Raw genomic sequence first — 17888 nt, 5'->3', positions numbered from 1 at the left:
TTGGAGAAGGGTTTGAGGAGGAGGAAGAAGGAGGGAGTGGGAGAGTGGGGTTTAGGCTTGTTGAGAGGGTGAAGGTGGGAGAAGGGTGTTGAGAGGTGGAAGGTGGCGCAAGCCATTGTTAGGGTTTGGGGATATGGAAACGGTGACGGAAGGTTGGTGGGAATGGAAGTGAGTGTGGGTGGAGGAGAAATGAAGAGGATCCATGGAAACCCATCGCATATGCCCCTTACCAACAACCAGACTTGTGGTATTTAAATACATTTTTATCTTATATAAAATACATGTATTTTTTTTTTATTTTTATAAATATTTTTGAAGGACCAAAACTAAATAGCTTGTCAAAATTATTTTTTGGACAACGTGTCATAAGTTTTGTATTTTTATCTTATATATTGCTTATATTGATTTTGGGTTTTTTTTTGGGTAATGGGTTGTCTTTTTTTTATTATTTATTGATAATTATTTTTATTTATAATGAATTCTAAAAGGACAAAAATCAAAACCAAATTTGGAAAAAAATTAAGAGGAGCTATGCCACATTTTTATTTTTAATATTGGGTTAAGAATTTTTTTTTTTAAATTGTGATCTATTTTTTTAAAATATGGGATGATTTAATTTACGGAGTACAAATCGGATCGTCTGATTTGGAAGAGGTACAAAAATCGGACCGTCCGATTTATGTATCCCAAATTTTTAAAATTTTTCACCTCCGATTTATGTACCTCCTATAATTTTAAAAAACAAAAAAAATTAACAAGTTTAGGTATAACACTCATCCTACTTCCATATCCAATTTTTTTAGCTGAACTATGTAAGATTCAACCAACATCCACACTCACTCGTCACAAAACAGCAAAGAAAAAAGGGTTTTAACCATATGTGAACTTTTGTAAGAGAGGTTTGGCAACTACAATAATAATAAACTTGAAAGAAACTCATGTGCCAGACAAAAGGAGCAAGCTAGAATAATCATGGAGCATGAAAAGAATATCTTAAGAAACTTTAGAGACAAATTAAAACAAAGAAGAGTTAGAGAACTTACATACAGAAAACAGAAAGGAAAGGAATTTACATAATAGAATTGGCCAAAAATGATGACAATAAAATAGAGGGTGAGGTGCAGATCATTCCCAAGCAGAAGAATGGAGAGCAATGGGAATTGGAACGGGTACAGAATGTTAGAGCATCTTTGAATCTAAAGAGAAAAAGAGAAGACAAGACAACAATAAAATGCTGATTGAAGGTATTATGCAAGCGGATATGGCAACAACAGAAGCAACAACACAGAGTAAGAAAATGAAACAAAAAAAGATGACTGAGGAGGCAGGCCTCATCAAACCCCACTAGTAGCCATGATCATCATAAGTTGGAATTGTCGCGGGTTGACGGCTCCTGCGACGGTAACTGAATTGCTAAACTTGCATAAAAATTTTAGGCCGTCTCTTTTGTTTCTTATAAAACTAAAGCTAGTAAGCAGAGTAGTGATAGAATTAGAAAGAAGTTAAGCTATGATAACATGTTTTGTGTGGAAGCCGGAGAATGTCCTGGAGCTTTTATATCCTTTAGAAAAGTAATATACATATTTGTGTTTATGCTTGGTGTCACAACTATATTAAAGCTAATATAACAAGTAGCAATAATAAAGGGTGAAAAGAAATTTTTGTGTATGGGTATCTCGATTAAAGAAGGAGAAGAGAATTGTAGAGAGAACTTACAAATGAAAATGCTAATTCCGATTTATCAGAGATTTCATAGATGACTTTAATGATGTTATTTCTTAAGATGAAAAGATTAGTTTACATCCTAAACTAAAAAGTTAGATCCAAAATTTCAAAAAATTTGTTGATGAAAATACTCTCATGAATTTGGAATTAAAAGGAATGAAATACATGTAGTTCATCAATCCTAGAAATGGTTTTCTCACAAGGGAGAAGATCGATAGAGCTATGGCTAATTGGGGATGGAGAAGGCTCTTCTAGCATGCGACTCTCACAGCTCTACCATCTGTAAGTTCTGATCACACACCCTTAGTACTCAATATTGATCCCAAAGGCAGGAGAAGTAATTGCTTCAAACTTGAAGCCTATTGGGCAGATCATAAGAATTGCAAAAATTTTGTGAGGAAATGAATAAAAGTGAAAAGACAGAAAATAATTGATGGATTGATATCACTCAAAGAATGGATAATTGTAAGAAAGGGATAGCTAGGTGGAGCAAGGCAACCTTTAAGCAGGTTGATACAAAGATAGAAAGGATGAAAAGAAAATTAAAACAAGCCCAAGAAAGTGATTTCACTGTGGACAGCAAGAAACTATTCAGTACTTAAAGAAAGAAATAACTTAATTATAGAGACAAGAGAAAAAATATTGGGGTCAAAGGGCAAGAATTAAGTGGTTAAAGATGAGGACAAGAATACTTCTTTCTTCCATACATCAACCATTCAGAAAAGGGATAGAAATAGAATTGAGAGATTGAAGAACAGCAGGAGCGAATGGGTTAGTGGAGAAAATGATATAATAAAATTGACAGAAGATCACTTTTATTAACCTATTCACGGCCTCTGACGATCTTAAAATGGAGGTATGCATCAGCAGAGTGTCTAGGAGAGTTACCTCAGAAATGAATTAAAAGATTATGAAGGAAGTCACTGACAAGGAAATCAAGGAGGCTGTTTTTAGCATCGGAGGTCTCAAGGCACCAAGCACGGATGGTCTAAACGGATTCTTTTTTCAAAAACATTGGGATGTCATTAGGAGAGAGGTATGTGATGTAGTTAAGAATTTTGTTCCGGAAGGAAAACTTTCTCATAACATTTGTGAAACAACTATTGTTTTAATTCCAAAAGCTAAGAATCCTGAGACTCTTAATAATATGAGGTCCATTAGTTGTTGCAATTTTATTTACAAAATTGTATCTAGGATTATGGTCATGAGACTAAGGAAGATTATTGATAAAATCATATTCCCTATTCAAAGCGCATTCGTGGCGGGTAGGCTTATTCAAGATAATATTGTGATTGTACAAGAGATGTTTCATGCTTTAAACAAGAAAGAAAAAGGAGCATAAGAGGACCTGGCTATTAAGATATATATGAATAAATCCTATGATAAGTTAGAATGGTCATTTTTGGAATCTACTATTAAAGCATTTGGATTTCATTAACATTGGGTCAATTTGATGATGGGATGCGTGAGGAAATTTAGCTACAAAATCAAGATTAATGGTATTTTGTCACAAAATATTAAGCTGCAAAGAGGTTTGAGACAGGGAGATTCACTCTCTCCATATCTATTTCTCATAGCGGCAGAGGTATTCACTATCTTGATGGAAGAAGCCACGAGGAAAGAGAAAATTTCAGGAGTAAAAATTGGCCCTAGTGCACCAATAATTCTCATCTTTTGTTTGCGGATGATAGAATCATCTTTTAAAAAATCTGGGATTACTTTTGACTATATGGTCCCTATTAGGAAAAGGGTTGAAATTGAGGACATTTTGGGTACGTTAGCCGGGACAATCCTAGAAAGTATTTTGACCTTCCCACTCAATGGAGAAGAATAAAGAACAAGACTCTGAAATGGGTTGAAGAGAGAGTTATAGATAAGCTAGGAGGTTGGAAAGAAAAGTTTCTCAACCAAGCTAGAAAAGAAGTGCTGATTAAGTCTGTGACTCATGCGATTCCAGCATATGCTATGAATGTGGTCAAATTCCCTATGGGCTTCTGCTAAAGACTAAATGCAAAGGTTACGAGATTTTGGTCGGTTTTGAGCGGTAAGAACAGAAGGATTCATTGTAAAAGTTGGAACAAGATAGGATAGAGAAAGAGCAAGGGAGGCATCGATTTTAAGGATTTTATATTCAGAATTTAGCACATCTTGCCAAGAAAAGCATGGAGAATCTTTGAAAATCTAAAAGCTATTTGGATACAAGTTCTTAAAGCAGCCTACTTTCTCAAATGCAGATTTTGAGGAGGCAAAAATTAGAAGAGAGTCATCTTGGACTTGGAGAAGCATCATTCAGGGGAGAGACTTCCTTCTCAGAACTGGTAGATGAATAGTAGAAAAGGAGAACAAAATCAAAATATGAAAAGATAAATGGATTTTACAACAGGATAGAGTTGAGCCTCCAGAAACAATGAGATAAGTAAGGTAAAGGAGTTGCTTAATGAATATAGGAGCTAGAATTTAAGAAAAATTAGAGTTTATTTTGACGATTCCACTATAGAGAAGATTAAAAAGACCCAGTTAGCATAATTAATGGTAAGGACAAGATTATTTGGCCACACAGATTGGATGAAAAATATACAGTTAAAACCGATTATCACATTGCAAGAAAAGAGAACAACACAAGGGATCAAATTTGTGCATCTACAAATGCAAATTTCAAAGATCTGTGGCCTGAGTTATGGAACCTACTTGTACCGCCAAAAATCAAAGTGTTTATTTGGAAGGAGGTGCATAACATTATTCCAGTTTTTAAAAATTTATTTAATAGGAGAATCACTAACACACCTATGTGTTCTATTTGTGTGCAGGAACAGAAAACTACAGAGCATGCCTTGTTATTATGTCTATGGACGAGAGCTATATGGTTTGAAGCGTAAATTCAGTGCAGCCCCAACAGACAAACAGTCTCTTCACTAGGATGTTCGATGCTAGAACTTATCAAAAAAATAACATAAGATATGGGAGATGACTATAGATAGTACATCAGTAAAGCAAGATTCCTCATGTGGAAGGTGTAGAAAGCAAGAAATCAAACAGTTCATCAGAAAATAGAATTAAACCTAAACATGGTCTTATTCAAAGTTAGATTATTAGAGCATGAGTATGCAAAAACAATTGATTAATTAAATGCAACACCCCATACCACCAGAAGAGGAGAAAGAAAAGTTACCTGGCATCTTCTACCTAAAGATTGGATAAAATGCAACACTAATGCTACATTCCAGGGAGAAACAGCAAGCGAAGCCATAGCAGTGGTGTTTAGAGATCACGAAGGGAAGTTACTTTTGGGGACAACAACAAAAATAGTAGCTAGTTCAGCACTGGCTGCAGAAACATTGGCATTGAGAAATGCTTTTACAATAACAAAGAATTTTCAGATGGAAAGAGTAATTGTTGAATCAGATAGTTTGAATCTTACCCAAGCTATCAAGTCGAAGACACCAATAGCTAAAGTGTATCCGATGTTGGAAGACATATGGAAGCTGGCAGGAACAATCCAATGCAGTGGTTTTACATGGACTCTAAGACAAGGCAATGCATTAGCCCATGAAGTAGCAAAAAATGACAAATACATGCAACCTACAAACTAATTGGAGCTCTAATCCTCCTTAGGTTTTAAGAAAAATTATCAATGAGGAACTAAAGCTTTGCAATTCATAACTTTATCGATATAGGGAGATACAATCTAAAAAACACAGACCTGTTCGAAGTACTTAAAAGGCCAAAGCAACAACCTTGTATCCAACCTATGAGGGTGGGGATGCAAGAGTCTTCAAGAGCTCTTCATTGCTCTTAGAGTATTGCTGGGAAGCAGGGAGAGAGGCTTATGAACTGACATTGAGAGGTAGCAAAGTGAGCCTTATGCGGAGGCCACATCTATCGAAGTTATTCCTTCCGTGCTTCAATGGCGGAGTTAAGAAGTAACCAAATCTCAATACACAGGGAACTAGGGAAGCGTCAACTATGGATTCAAAATGGATTAGTGAGTTCTATGATCATGTAATGTAGCTCAACAACTTTAGGTAGTAATTAGGAAGGGGATGCTTGTTTTTCTGAAGTTGGTTGAATCCATGGGGGACCCGGTTGAGTTTTTGTGTTTGTTGGTGTGGGTCGGACCCTTTAGCCCACACCGTGTAGAAAAAAAATTGTTAGGTAGGTTTCTATATTGGGTTTGAGTCCAATAAAGAATAGCAATGTGAGTATTGATAAGACTTTACGGTCATGGCCTCAACATGCATTATAGTTTTGTTTGTTTAAGGGATTTTAAAAAAATATATCATTGCACTAGTTTTTTCTCTGTACAATTCTCATGTTTCAGGCGGTACCCACCGTGATGAATGGTGAAGGGAGCCCGAAAGGGCATCTTCATGAGCACTAAAGTACTGCAGAAGAATAAGACCTGCTGAGCAGAAGTATCAAGAAGGTAAGGAAGGATGGAGAAGGCTTCACATGGACTCAGATTTTTTATCCTACAGAAGAAGAATGGATGGTTGACAACCCATTAGCTGTTAGGAAAAACTTGATGACTGGAAAGATCTTTGCGCAAATGGTTAAGGGAGGACCGACAAAGCTACATATGGAAGAAAATGATCTAGAATCAAAAGAAGATAGAGCAAACAGAAATGAGAACACAGAAACAGAGCATCACAAAAGGAAAAAAGACAAAGACGAAGACCACAACACATATAGGATAAAAGTTGAAATGGTAGAAAAAAGTTTGTTATTAAAGAGACGTTTGAAAGGAAACTATGGAAAGCCTTTGTGGAATACTTTAATAGTTAAGCTACTAGGAAGAAAGGTGGGATTTGCAGCTATCAAAAGGATGCTAAAGAGTATCTAGAGTAACAAAGACCCTGTAGATATCATTGATTTCAACAATGATTTCTATCTTGTAAAATTCTATATTAGTGAAGACTTTGGTTATGCTTTACTGGAGGGTTTGTGGAAGATATACGACCACTACCTCACAGTGAGGCTTTGAGAACCCAACTTTAATCATATGAGATCCATAATTGACAAAATCACTATCTGGATGAGACTACCGGGTTTACCTATAGAACTATATGATAGAACCATCATGAGAAGAATTAGAAACTTGATAGGAAGAGTGGTTAAAGTTGACGACAACATAGCTAAGCTGAGTAGAGGAAAGTTCTCTAGATTTCGTATGAAAGTTGACCTGGCTAAACCGCTGATGGAAAGATATATGGTTATTGGGGAGGACTACCAAGTGGAATATGAAGGAATTCACCAAATCTGCTTTGCATGTGAAAAAATAGACCATGATAAAAAAAAATTGTGCTATGAGAAAACAATAAACAAAACCAGCAACAAATAAAAAAAAAGAAGACATCAACAAGAAGCATCAAATGATGAAATATAAGATGCTAGTACATAACAAGCAAGAGGATAAGAGGAAGAACATGTTAGCACAAATAGTCATGGATAGTCAGAATGCTCGAAGGTTATGGTTGATATTAATAACTATAGTGCAACTTCGGATGGTACTCCTTTCATTACTAACATTGCTCGATATGTTCTTTATCTTGCCGAGCTGGTAAGTCCTTCTCCCGAGAATCCTCCAGAGATACAGTTAATTACACCTCTTGTTTGAGGTGGTTGGTATTTTGCCTTCTCCTGTGCACTTGTATTTTCAGGTTGGCTCTTGCTGGTCCTTGGTTGTTCTTGGTGTATGCAACCGTCAACATACTTGTCCAATAGGCCTTGTCTCGCTAGTCTTTCCAGAAGATCTTTGGCTCTCACATATTCATCAGTGGTGTGGCCAAATTTCTTATGGAAAGCACAATGCTTGGATTTGTCCACGTATTTTTAGTCTTTGTAGGTTCCGGCCTTGCTTGGTGGTTTGATGATTTTAGCATTGAGTATTTCCTGGATGATTTCTTCTCTTTTGGTGTTGAACTGAGTATACACATCAAACTTCGAGAGTTAGCTTGAAAGGCTTCCTAACATCTTTGTTTTGTGGTTTGTTTTGTCTTTCCTCCTCTCGGTGAGGTTGTTGTCTCTCCAAATGCTGAGCTTCGCGAAGTTCTTCGGTTTTCATCTGCTCTGCAGCTTTCTCTCGGAACTCCGCCAATGTCTTTGGTTTAGTTACTGAAATAGTCTCATGAAATTTTCCCAAATGGAGGCCACTTCTAAGTGCATGTAAAGGGACGTCTGGGTTAAGGTTGAAGATCTCCATGGTTACTTTAGAAAATTGCCCCATGTAATCTTTTAGGCTCTTGTGTTGACCTTGTCTGATAGTACTGAGGTGATATGACCCGTGCACATATATCTTGGAGACAACCAACTTGGGTTGGTCGAGTGGTCAGCTCACTTGTCCGCTTAAGCAAGTGTCGGGAGTTCAAACCCTGCCTTGTGCATGCAGCAACTCATTGGCCAGCGGCAGACCTTTAAATGGAGCTCAGATCCGCGATAGATTAGTCCTTAATCTGTCGGGTTAGGGGATACCATTTGGGTAAACCAAAAAAAATATATCTTTGGAGACTGCAAAGTGGTTGGTAAAGGACTTGGCAGAGAAGCAAGAGATGGAACCTGCAGGTAACTTAGAAAACCAAAGTAACATAACACCGTCTAAGAAAGTTGGAAAAGATCGGCAAAGTATAGGGTCAGAAGCACTATTAAAGAACATCATAGATTGTAACTTAGTAACATGAATGTGAGGGTCTCCAAGGCCTTCGTACGACTTTAGTGTAGTCGACAGTACGAAGTTCTTTGGCATCTAGAAAAAGGATTAGATAAGGTCTTCCTCTCCTTAGGAGGGGTTACTTCCTCAGGATTCTGTTACTGCATGTCTTTCCGGCTTATGTCCTTGGGATCTCCATCACTGTGTTTCCCATTCCTTTCTTAATCTAGAAGCTCGGCCATTCTCTGGACCTTGGCTTGGAATTTCGCATTTTGGGCCAGCAGCTCCGATTGTGTTAATTGTGGGATTCCATTGTCATCCATACTGGGTGTCCCTGTGAAATAAAGCACGGGAATAAAAGAAAACAAAGAAAGAAATTTCGGTGGGGTTAGTCTCTTTCGGGCCCCACGGTGGGCGTCAATTTGTTATGGGTAGATCAGTCGTTCAGCCGATGTATACCCGAACTCTCTCAGAACTGGATTACTCGGCGTTGTTGATCTTCTCTTTTCCTTTTTCTGTAGCTCCAAATGTTGGGATCCCTGTAAGAAAACACTCTGATATCCACGTCAGTGAGATTATCAAAGATTAATATTCTTCTTTTAGTAGGTTTTTTTGTTTTACTATCTCCCCCTTTGTTTGATTCCTTTTCCGTTTTATAGGGGTTGGATTGTTACGTTCGTGTTTGACGTTATGGTCCTTCTCAATAGGAGTAGTCGTTGTGTATTTCAAATGTTTGTTTCAGGTCATTGTTATCATGGGTTACTGATGCCGAGTGTCTCGGCTTCTGGAAGTTTGTGGCTATGCATGCTTTATCTGAGGTATACTCTATTAATTCTGAGGTTTTAGGTATAGTTCAGAAACCAAACGGAGTAGGGAGAGAAGGGCCAGACATATCCTGTCTGATGTTCGCAGATGACCTACTTTTGTTTGTTGAGGCAACTGTGGATTAAATAAGGAAAGTAACAAATGTGATGGAAACATTTTTCAAAGCTTCAAGGCTCGAGATCAACATAGGAAAATCTTCCATTATTTTTTCGAAAAGAAAAAAGATGGATATTCGACAGGAGATTACGAAGTATTCAGATTTCAAGGAACAAAGGGAGTTAGGCCGCTATCTAGGGCAATGATTACGAACAACAAAAGAGGAAAAGATAATTTTAAAGACACTTTGGAAATGGTACATAGCATGCTCAAGAGTGAAAAAGCAAGTGTCTTTCACTGGCAGGAAGACTGATAGTAGCACAATCGGTTTTAAGCCTAGCGCTCAACTTTAACATGCAACATGAAAGAATATCGAAAGGAATTTGCTTGGAAGTGGAGAAATTGCAAAGAAATTTCATATGGGGAGATGACTTAGAAAAGAAGAAAATGCATTTTATAAGCTGAAAAACTCTTTGTCAGTTGAAACACGTGGGGGGGGTGTTAGCTTTCAGAAGACTTAACATGATGAATGATGGCTTCGTTCTCAAAATCATTTAGCAATCTATAGAGAACCCAAAAGCTCTTTGGGTCCAAGTCCTTTCCAGCAAATACTGTAATGGCAACAGATTGAATAATCTGACACAAGCAAAACAGGAGACTCACCTTTATGGAGAGAAATTGTAAAGTTGTGCCCTACTTTTTTAAACTACTTAATTCACTATATTGGAAATGGACTAACTACGCTCTTTTGGAAGCAAAATTAGTTGGAAAATGAGGGCATCCTAATCAATAAAGCCTTAAACCCAGATTCAGTGGATACTGAAAGTATCGTTTGAGAATAGACAAACCAGAATGGAGAATGGGACTTGGATAAGCTTTTCCAAAATTTGTCCCTGAGAGTGCCATGGAAATTATGCGTAGATCACCACCACAAGCGGAGTATAAGGATGATAGAAAATACCAGAGAATATCACAGGATGGAGATTTTTCTATTAGCTCTACTTACAAAGCGCTAGTGAATTGGTCAAAAGAGGAGGCAACCATATGGAAACAACTATGGAGTTGGAGAGGACCACAGAGAGCAAAGATATTCTTGTGGATAGCCGTACACAAGAGAGTCATGACAAATTAGAGAAGAGCTATGATATTTGGAGGAGTAGAGAATTGTACACTATTCGGTGGAAATTGGGAGGATATTATACGTGTTGAGAAACTGCCCAAAGGCTTTTTCTATTTGGTTGAAACTAGTGAAAACAGAGAAAATTTCTAGATTTTTTTCAATTAGTGGGAAATTTGGATTGAAACTAATCTCAAACAACAATTGGGAAAGGAAGAAGACTTAGATTGGAAGGATGTTTTTATTACAGTTTGCTTAAGGATGTGGCAATGGAGAAACAATAAAATTCATGAACCACAGTACCAAAGACCAACTCAACCATACTCAAAGATCAATAAACAAACAAAGAAAATTAAAAGGGCACTTGAGAAAGCATACCTAATCGGGCAAAGAAGAGGAAGAATAGAGAGGAACATTCAATGGAGTCCACTACTGCCGGGATGGATCAAATTGAACTCGATGGATCTGCGCTGAGCAACCCAGGAGCCATCGGATGCGGTGTCATTCTAAGGAATGACGAAGGGCGTTGGATAGCAGGATTCTCTCACAAGCTCGACATTGGAATGGCGTTCACAACTGAGCTTTACGACAGGAAAAAATGTTTGGACTTGGCTTGGGCAATGAGCTTCCGTAAGATTGTGGTGGAGGTTGATGTAGGAACAGTTGTAAAGCTTTTAAACGAAGGAGAGAATTTGTCCTTCCACCTTAATACTTTGGTTAGAGAGATATATGAGGTAAAAAACAGAGATTGGAACAATTTTTTTTTTTACAAATTTATAGAGAAGGTAATAAAAGTGTATATTACCTAACTATAAATAACATGAATTTAGAGTTTGATTTATTTTTTGGAATATGCCTCCACTTGAATTAGGGAGGATTATTAGTGAGGACGAAAGAGGACTACTTTGTCTCGATTAGTTTGTATGCAATTTTTTTTTAGGTTTTTAACCCCATTTTAATATGAAAAAAAATCGTTTGTTTTTTCTTTTAAAGAAAAGACAGAAAAAAATAGTAATAAAAGGAGAATTGGAGTTGAATAGAAAATCCAAAACTAATCAATTTGGATTAGTCTAGTATTTAGTTTATTAGTACGCTTAAGTAAATATTAATGTTTAAATCTCGCTTTATACATATAGTAATCTGTTGGTTAGTAACAAAATTTTAAATAGAATTTTGATCCATTATGAATTAGTCATTGACCTGCTGAGATAGAAAATATCGCAAAAAAAATTCAAAAAAAATTCTAAAATTTAGATAGAAGAGATTTAATCGTTAATTTGTGGGTGCAATTACATTGGAGCTTTTAATGTTAGTATAGCATGAGTATATGACATGAGATTAAATGATAAATCCTCATAATTTAAACATCACTTTAATTTAAACTCATGTTATATTTATTGAATTATTCTTTGATAATGTGTAAATGATAGTACATGTCACATGTTATTGTAAGCGGAAATTTGAATTAGAATATTTGTTAGACATTGCCCTAGAAGACAGAAGTAGTTTGATTTGATAAAATTTTTATTTTTTTAAAATTTTAATATTTATGTTTGGTAAATTAAATTAAAATAAAATTTGTATGTAGTTTATTTTTATGTAAAATTGATAGTAAAAAATTGTTAGATAATAAATTAGTTAAGTTTGTCAAATTATTTAATAATTTTTAACTATCATGTTCATATGAAAATAACTGAATATGTGTCTTTGCTTTAAATTAAAATGACTTTTAATAAGTATAAACAAAAGTTATATTTGATAGAATAGTTTTTAAAAGTTAAAAATACTATAATAAATATAAATATATGAGTTAAAATTTAGAAATTAATTAATGTATAATGTCATATTAGACTTTTTATTTTTTATAAATACAAGTCAACTTTCAAAAAGTCTACTTTAAATATTTTAAAAAAATACTTATATCTTTTAAAAAGGGCAATTTACCTATATAAAATGAAAGGAAGAAAAATTTACTCAAATGCAATAATAAAAATTTGGTTACTTGTATGTTCTGAAACATATTTATATAAACAGTGGAATCCTCTCACGTTTTAGAAAATATATACAAACTGTGGTAGGCTGCCACGGTTTATGAAGGAATCATCAAATAAGAAAATTGTGTGACGCTAGCACGGATTATGGAAGCCACAATGGGGGAATAAACCGTGCTATCTACCCACCGTTTATGAAGAAGGATGTTCGGGTATAAACTGTGATATCCTCCCACAGTTTATAGGCACCTATGTATATACTTAATTTGCGGAACCTTTGGGGATTTTATTGTTGGGGGTTTTAGGGTATTTGGGGTGTGCTTGGAAACCCGTTGAAGGGGAAGAAGCACGTTTAGACTTTTTGAAAACTTCAATTTTTGGTTTGGCAAATTTTTTTCTCATAAACGTGAAAATGATTTTGCTACAAAAACCACGTTTACAAGAAGTAACTATTTTTTGCTTCTGCGTTTTCTTAATGGACTTTTAGCAATGGATACTAACTATTTATTTATCTTTTACCAACTTTATCCTGTATGTATATTATTGTATTATTTATAAAATTCTTGTTATTTTTATTTATATGAGCTCTATTCTTCTATTATTTATTATTTTTATTTTTTTCAACTGTTTGTTTGACATTATATACTTTTATAATTGTGATTTTTGTGTATTATGTTTGTTATTATCTTTTTATAATATGGTTTATTGATTCTATTAGATAAAGTAAATTAAATAAAAAATTAACTGTAAATAATAATAATAATAGTAAAAACTTATAGCATACTAAAAAAGAATACTAAAAATACTAAAAATATACTATATAAAAAGATCATAAAAAATTTTTAGATTTGTTTTAGTTACTACAAAGTAAATATTTAATTTTTTATTATTTTTAGTACTCTCTTTTATAATTGTAATTCTCGTATACTATGTTTTAGTGTGATTTTTTATAATATAAATTATGATTCTATTAAAAAAGATAAATTAAATAAAAAAATTAATCATAAATAAGAGAAAAATCTATTAGCACTTTTATTATACTGAATTGTTTGTCTATATGTGTTATTATTGTTAGGGTAAAAAACGTTATTAAGTCATGGGAGGAAACAATTTACGCAATTCAGCCAAAATGAATTCTGATACACCATTCCACCAAATATGACTTTTATATAATTCGAATCAATAAAATTCGAATTATACTTACACGTAATTCGATATGATTCAATTCGAATTAGTGTAAATATAATTCGAATTTTATTGATTCGAATTATATAAAAATCATATTTGGTGGAATGGTGTATCAGAATTTATTTTGGCTGAATTGCATAAATTGTTTCCTCCCATGGCTTAATAACGTTTTTTACCCTTATTGTTATTATTATTATTATTAAAAAAATATAAAATAAAGATGAGAAATAAAAAAGGTAAAATTTTAATTACTGATAAAGAATATATATGCTCAAATTGTATGTTTATACTATTTTTTTAAATTATATTTATTCATATTAATATTATAAATATGACGAAGAATACATGTTATATGTGAACCATTCTTTTTCATAAACCGTGGGTGGGTACCACGGTTTACGTGTGCATGTCTCTTTTTTATAAATTGTGTGAGGATACCATGGTTTAAGTGTTTATGTCTCTTCTCCATAAATCGTGGGAAAATAACACGGTTTATGTTCATTATTCTCTCTTCATAAATCGTAATAGGATACCACGGTTTATGTGTAAACGCTGAAATGTGAGAGATTCTACGGTTTATATAGATATGTTTCAGGACATACGAATAACCAAATTTGTATTATTGCAATTGAGTAAACATTTCTTTAATTTATTTAATTTAAGTAATTTGTCCTTTTAAAAATTACAAATATAAATATATAATCTTTTTAATTTATCAAATATAAAATAAAGAGTTTATACTTCTCAAAAACACGGTCACCTGTTCAAAAATTTTATCAAATCAAGTTTATGCCAGTAGTATAAAAAAGGAAACAGGAAACGCCAAACGCATAGTATATAATATTCGGGTTGCCTAATTCTTAATCAAGACGTATAGTATAGCTTTTCATAAAGATAAAAAGAGCGAGAGAAATGCACCGCCGAATCAGAGGGGTCGGCCAGAAGTGATGGAGAAAGAGTCATATACTCAATATCATAAACAAACACCCCAAAAACCACTTAATAATAGTAGATAGATAATTGATTATTAACAGACACACCGCATCATTTTGTCATATCCATACGCATCAATTCCAATTCTTTCTGCCGTGTAGTTCAAGTTAATTACTATATTCGCTCGGAGTTTGGAAAAAAGGTTTAGCTTAAATTAAATGCAACATCATTAATTGTATCCAAAGTAATTCTTTGGTGCAGTGGTGCCACATTCGTTGTACAGAACCGTTAACATTAGAAGAATAAGACGACCCAACCTGTTGAGTTGTTAAACAAATGATCTACAATATCAAACACAATGAATGTTTGACTTTGACCTTTCCCCCTTTTTTCTGCTAAAACTATATAACAATTTTCTTTTACAGGGTTGACCGAGTGCCTTTTCATTTTGGTGGTATTGTTTCCTTTTCACACATGATTGGCACTATGACTATTTTATTATGTTCTTAGAAGTGAAATTGTGGGATTTTTTAATCCATATAAATGAAACAGTTTACATAGGAAAAACTAATCATCGCGCAAAACTCAAACAAACAAGCCTTGTCTTCCAACACCTCCCAGCAGACCTTTCTTTACACCTCTTTCTGTTAAATAGCATATAAATCTTAAAAGAAAGAAATGAACTTGCAGACGCAGTGACATGCTTTTATCTGTAAACTTCCCTCTTTCAAACAAATGAGTGGATTTGAGGATTCCCAGAGAAAAAAAAACTACAAGTGATAATTGATCATTGTTCGAAGACATAACTTAAACAAGTTAAGCATAACAGGGTGCAGAAAGCATTTCCACTCCTGTTAGTGCATATTAGTTTTAAGCAACGATTGGGCAAAGCTTTTTACCCATACTTCTGTTGGAACTTTCCAAAAAGCTGAACACAATTCACAACCCTTTTTTTAGGCCAATTCAACTTTCTATATATATTCTATCTTCCATGTTTAGTTGTTTACTTCCTTATCTACAATTCTCCCAAACTTTTTCAGGTTTGTCAGGCAGTAACATAACAGCCGACACAAAATTCAAGAACAGCTTCAAAGCCCTATCTGCATTGCAAGCAGGAATCAGCAGATAACAATAGCAGAATAATCATCAGAAGTTGACTTTATCCTTCTCTTACAATCTATTGACTATTATATTGCTATAGCAAATACGATAGGTAATTAGGTACAACAATAAACCCCACTGAAACAGGGTAACAGGTGAAATTTAACTTAGAAAAGTAAGCATCTGATCTTTTACAACAACATATCATATCATAATACAAGCCTACCATGGATGGAGTGCGTCATTTTGTACCAATTCATTTCAATATGACTGTAGATCCTGTACATTATAATTCAAAAGGGAACAAGAAATTCTACCCAAAAGCACTATAAATTAAACATTTTTATTCGACAACTGTTCTACGAAATCAGCAGAGACTAAATTTATATAAAAAGGAAAAAGAGAATCCTTAGTTACCAGCTACACGCTAAACTCTATCATCATCAACCACTGATGGACCAATTCACCAAGCAAATCAGTATGAAAACATGAAACTAACCCCAAGAACAAGACAAAGTCAGCTTCCTGCCGTTGAACGCAATTCCTCAAGAGCAGCTTTGATCTGTTCCTGAACCAGTTCCAGCCTCTTGGAGTACACTTCCAATTCCAATATTTGCTGCTTCCTCCATCTCTCATCCACTAGTTCCCCACCACCCAAACCCAAACCCAAATTATTCATCGCTCCGAACCCCAATGGAATGGGGTTCAGTGAAAAGCCTCCACCTCCAAACCCTCTTCCGCCAAAGTGACCACCTCCCATGGCAGCACCACCCACCAATTCCTTCACCAACGGCGACAAACAACTCCTCACCGTCTCTTCAACCAAACCCGGTATGCCATATCCACCGCTACACTTGTTACTCTCACAGTTATTGTTTGGCGTTGCAGGGAGACCTGTAGCGGCAGCGTTGAGATTAAAGTTATGCTCTTTATGTGACGCCGATCCATCCATTGACTCGCGTCTCTCTTCGATTTTCACCGTTGTCGCAGCGGATGATCGCGGCCGTGATCGCTTCCGCGAAGGCGGCGTTTTCTTCTCGGAGGAATTCCCGAATAGAGTCTCAGTCCTTGGCGCGGGGAGGGCGAAGGTAAAATTGAGGTTAGGGTTAGGGTTAGGAATGGGATTGAGGTTGATTTCGTCGTCGTCCAAGGCATTATCAGCGACTGGACCCAAGTTGCTCCAGATCTTGCGTGAAATCTCGAAGGTGGCTTGATCGTGAGCGCTCTTAAAGTTGAATTCCTTACCGGAACCAATCTTGTTGAGAACGTTGCGGTACTTCTTCTTCAACCTCCGGATCTTCTCCACAAGCTGGTTCTTGTTGAAATCCAGCTGAAGCTTCGACTTAATTTGGTCGTAGAACAAAGCAGTGTCGTTGTGGTGAGATGAACCTCGCTGCGATGTGTACTCGAGAAACCCTTGCAGAAGCTCGATCTCATCCTCGTCCGTCCACAGCCGCTGGAACAGCCTCCGTGAATCGTCGAGCGGCTTCTTCTCCTCGATTTGCTGCTGCCGTTTCGGATCGGAGGAGCTGCCTTCGAGGGCAACGACCACGGTGGTGGCCGCGTTGGCAGTGGGGGTTGAAATTGGAGCCTTTTCGCCGTTGGGGATGACGGAGGAGGGAACGGCGACGGTGACGGCGAGGGCAGCGGACGAGGTAGAGGGAGAGGGCTCGTTTTCTTCGTCGTCAGGCAAAACGTCGTCGTCATCGATGTCTTCCTCTTCTTCGTCCTCTTGGGACTCCTCGTCGTCTTCGTCCATGTCTTCTTCTGGGAAAACGGTGTCGTGTTGCTCCGATGCCATCATTCAGAGAGAGAAAGCAGAGAAAAGAGAAAGAAAGAGAAAGGGAGAGTGAAAGGAGTTTGGTTAGGCGAAGCCAAAGCCGAAGAGTGAAGTGGGCTCACGGGTTTCGGTTTCGGTTTTCGTTTTGGTTATTGTTCGACTGACTCACTGACCACCCTTTGGTGGTATCTAGCAATTGAAATTGTGTTAAGAGTCGTTTCGGTTTAGGTGGTGGACCAACCTACCGTATGTTTTTTCTTTTTTAAATCCACAGACCTGTTTTAATAGTGGGAGTGGATTTTTTTCGGTGAAAAAAAAAATATAGATGGTGTTAATTGTGATTTTTTATTTTTTATTATTTTTTTATATTTAATTTTAATCCCATTTATAAATTTAATAGTGAGAGATCACACTTCATTTATTCAAGTGTTAAAAAAATTAAAGAATATCTATCTTCGACTTTAATCCGTTTTCAATAATAAATAAATA

General features: G+C 35.7%; 2 protein-coding genes across 2 annotated transcripts in view; both read right to left on the bottom strand.

Annotated features, from left to right (window-relative positions):
• LOC107491800 (uncharacterized) overlaps positions 1-243 on the bottom strand; it is a gene marked incomplete in the record, with an annotated part of 839 nt that extends 596 nt beyond the window's left edge. Inside the window, 1 exon segment of the mRNA XM_021126247.2 lies at positions 1-243. Coding sequence (XP_020981906.1) covers positions 1-116 — 116 coding nt within the window.
• A 15492-nt stretch (positions 244-15735) lies between these two features.
• Positions 15736-17614, bottom strand: LOC107492069 (probable transcription factor At3g04930). The gene has a single exon (XM_016113037.3). It carries the CDS (start codon positions 17421-17423, stop codon positions 16137-16139), a length of 1287 nt encoding a protein of 428 aa, XP_015968523.1. The 5' UTR covers positions 17424-17614; the 3' UTR covers positions 15736-16136.
• Between the last annotated feature and the right edge of the window lie 274 nt (positions 17615-17888).

The sequence above is a fragment of the Arachis duranensis genome, chromosome 6 (genome assembly GCF_000817695.3).
Source record: "Arachis duranensis cultivar V14167 chromosome 6, aradu.V14167.gnm2.J7QH, whole genome shotgun sequence".
Taxonomy (NCBI): Eukaryota; Viridiplantae; Streptophyta; class Magnoliopsida; order Fabales; family Fabaceae; genus Arachis; species Arachis duranensis.
The sequence above is the reverse complement of the archived record's forward strand: the minus strand, read 5'-3'. Positions and strand labels throughout refer to the sequence as shown.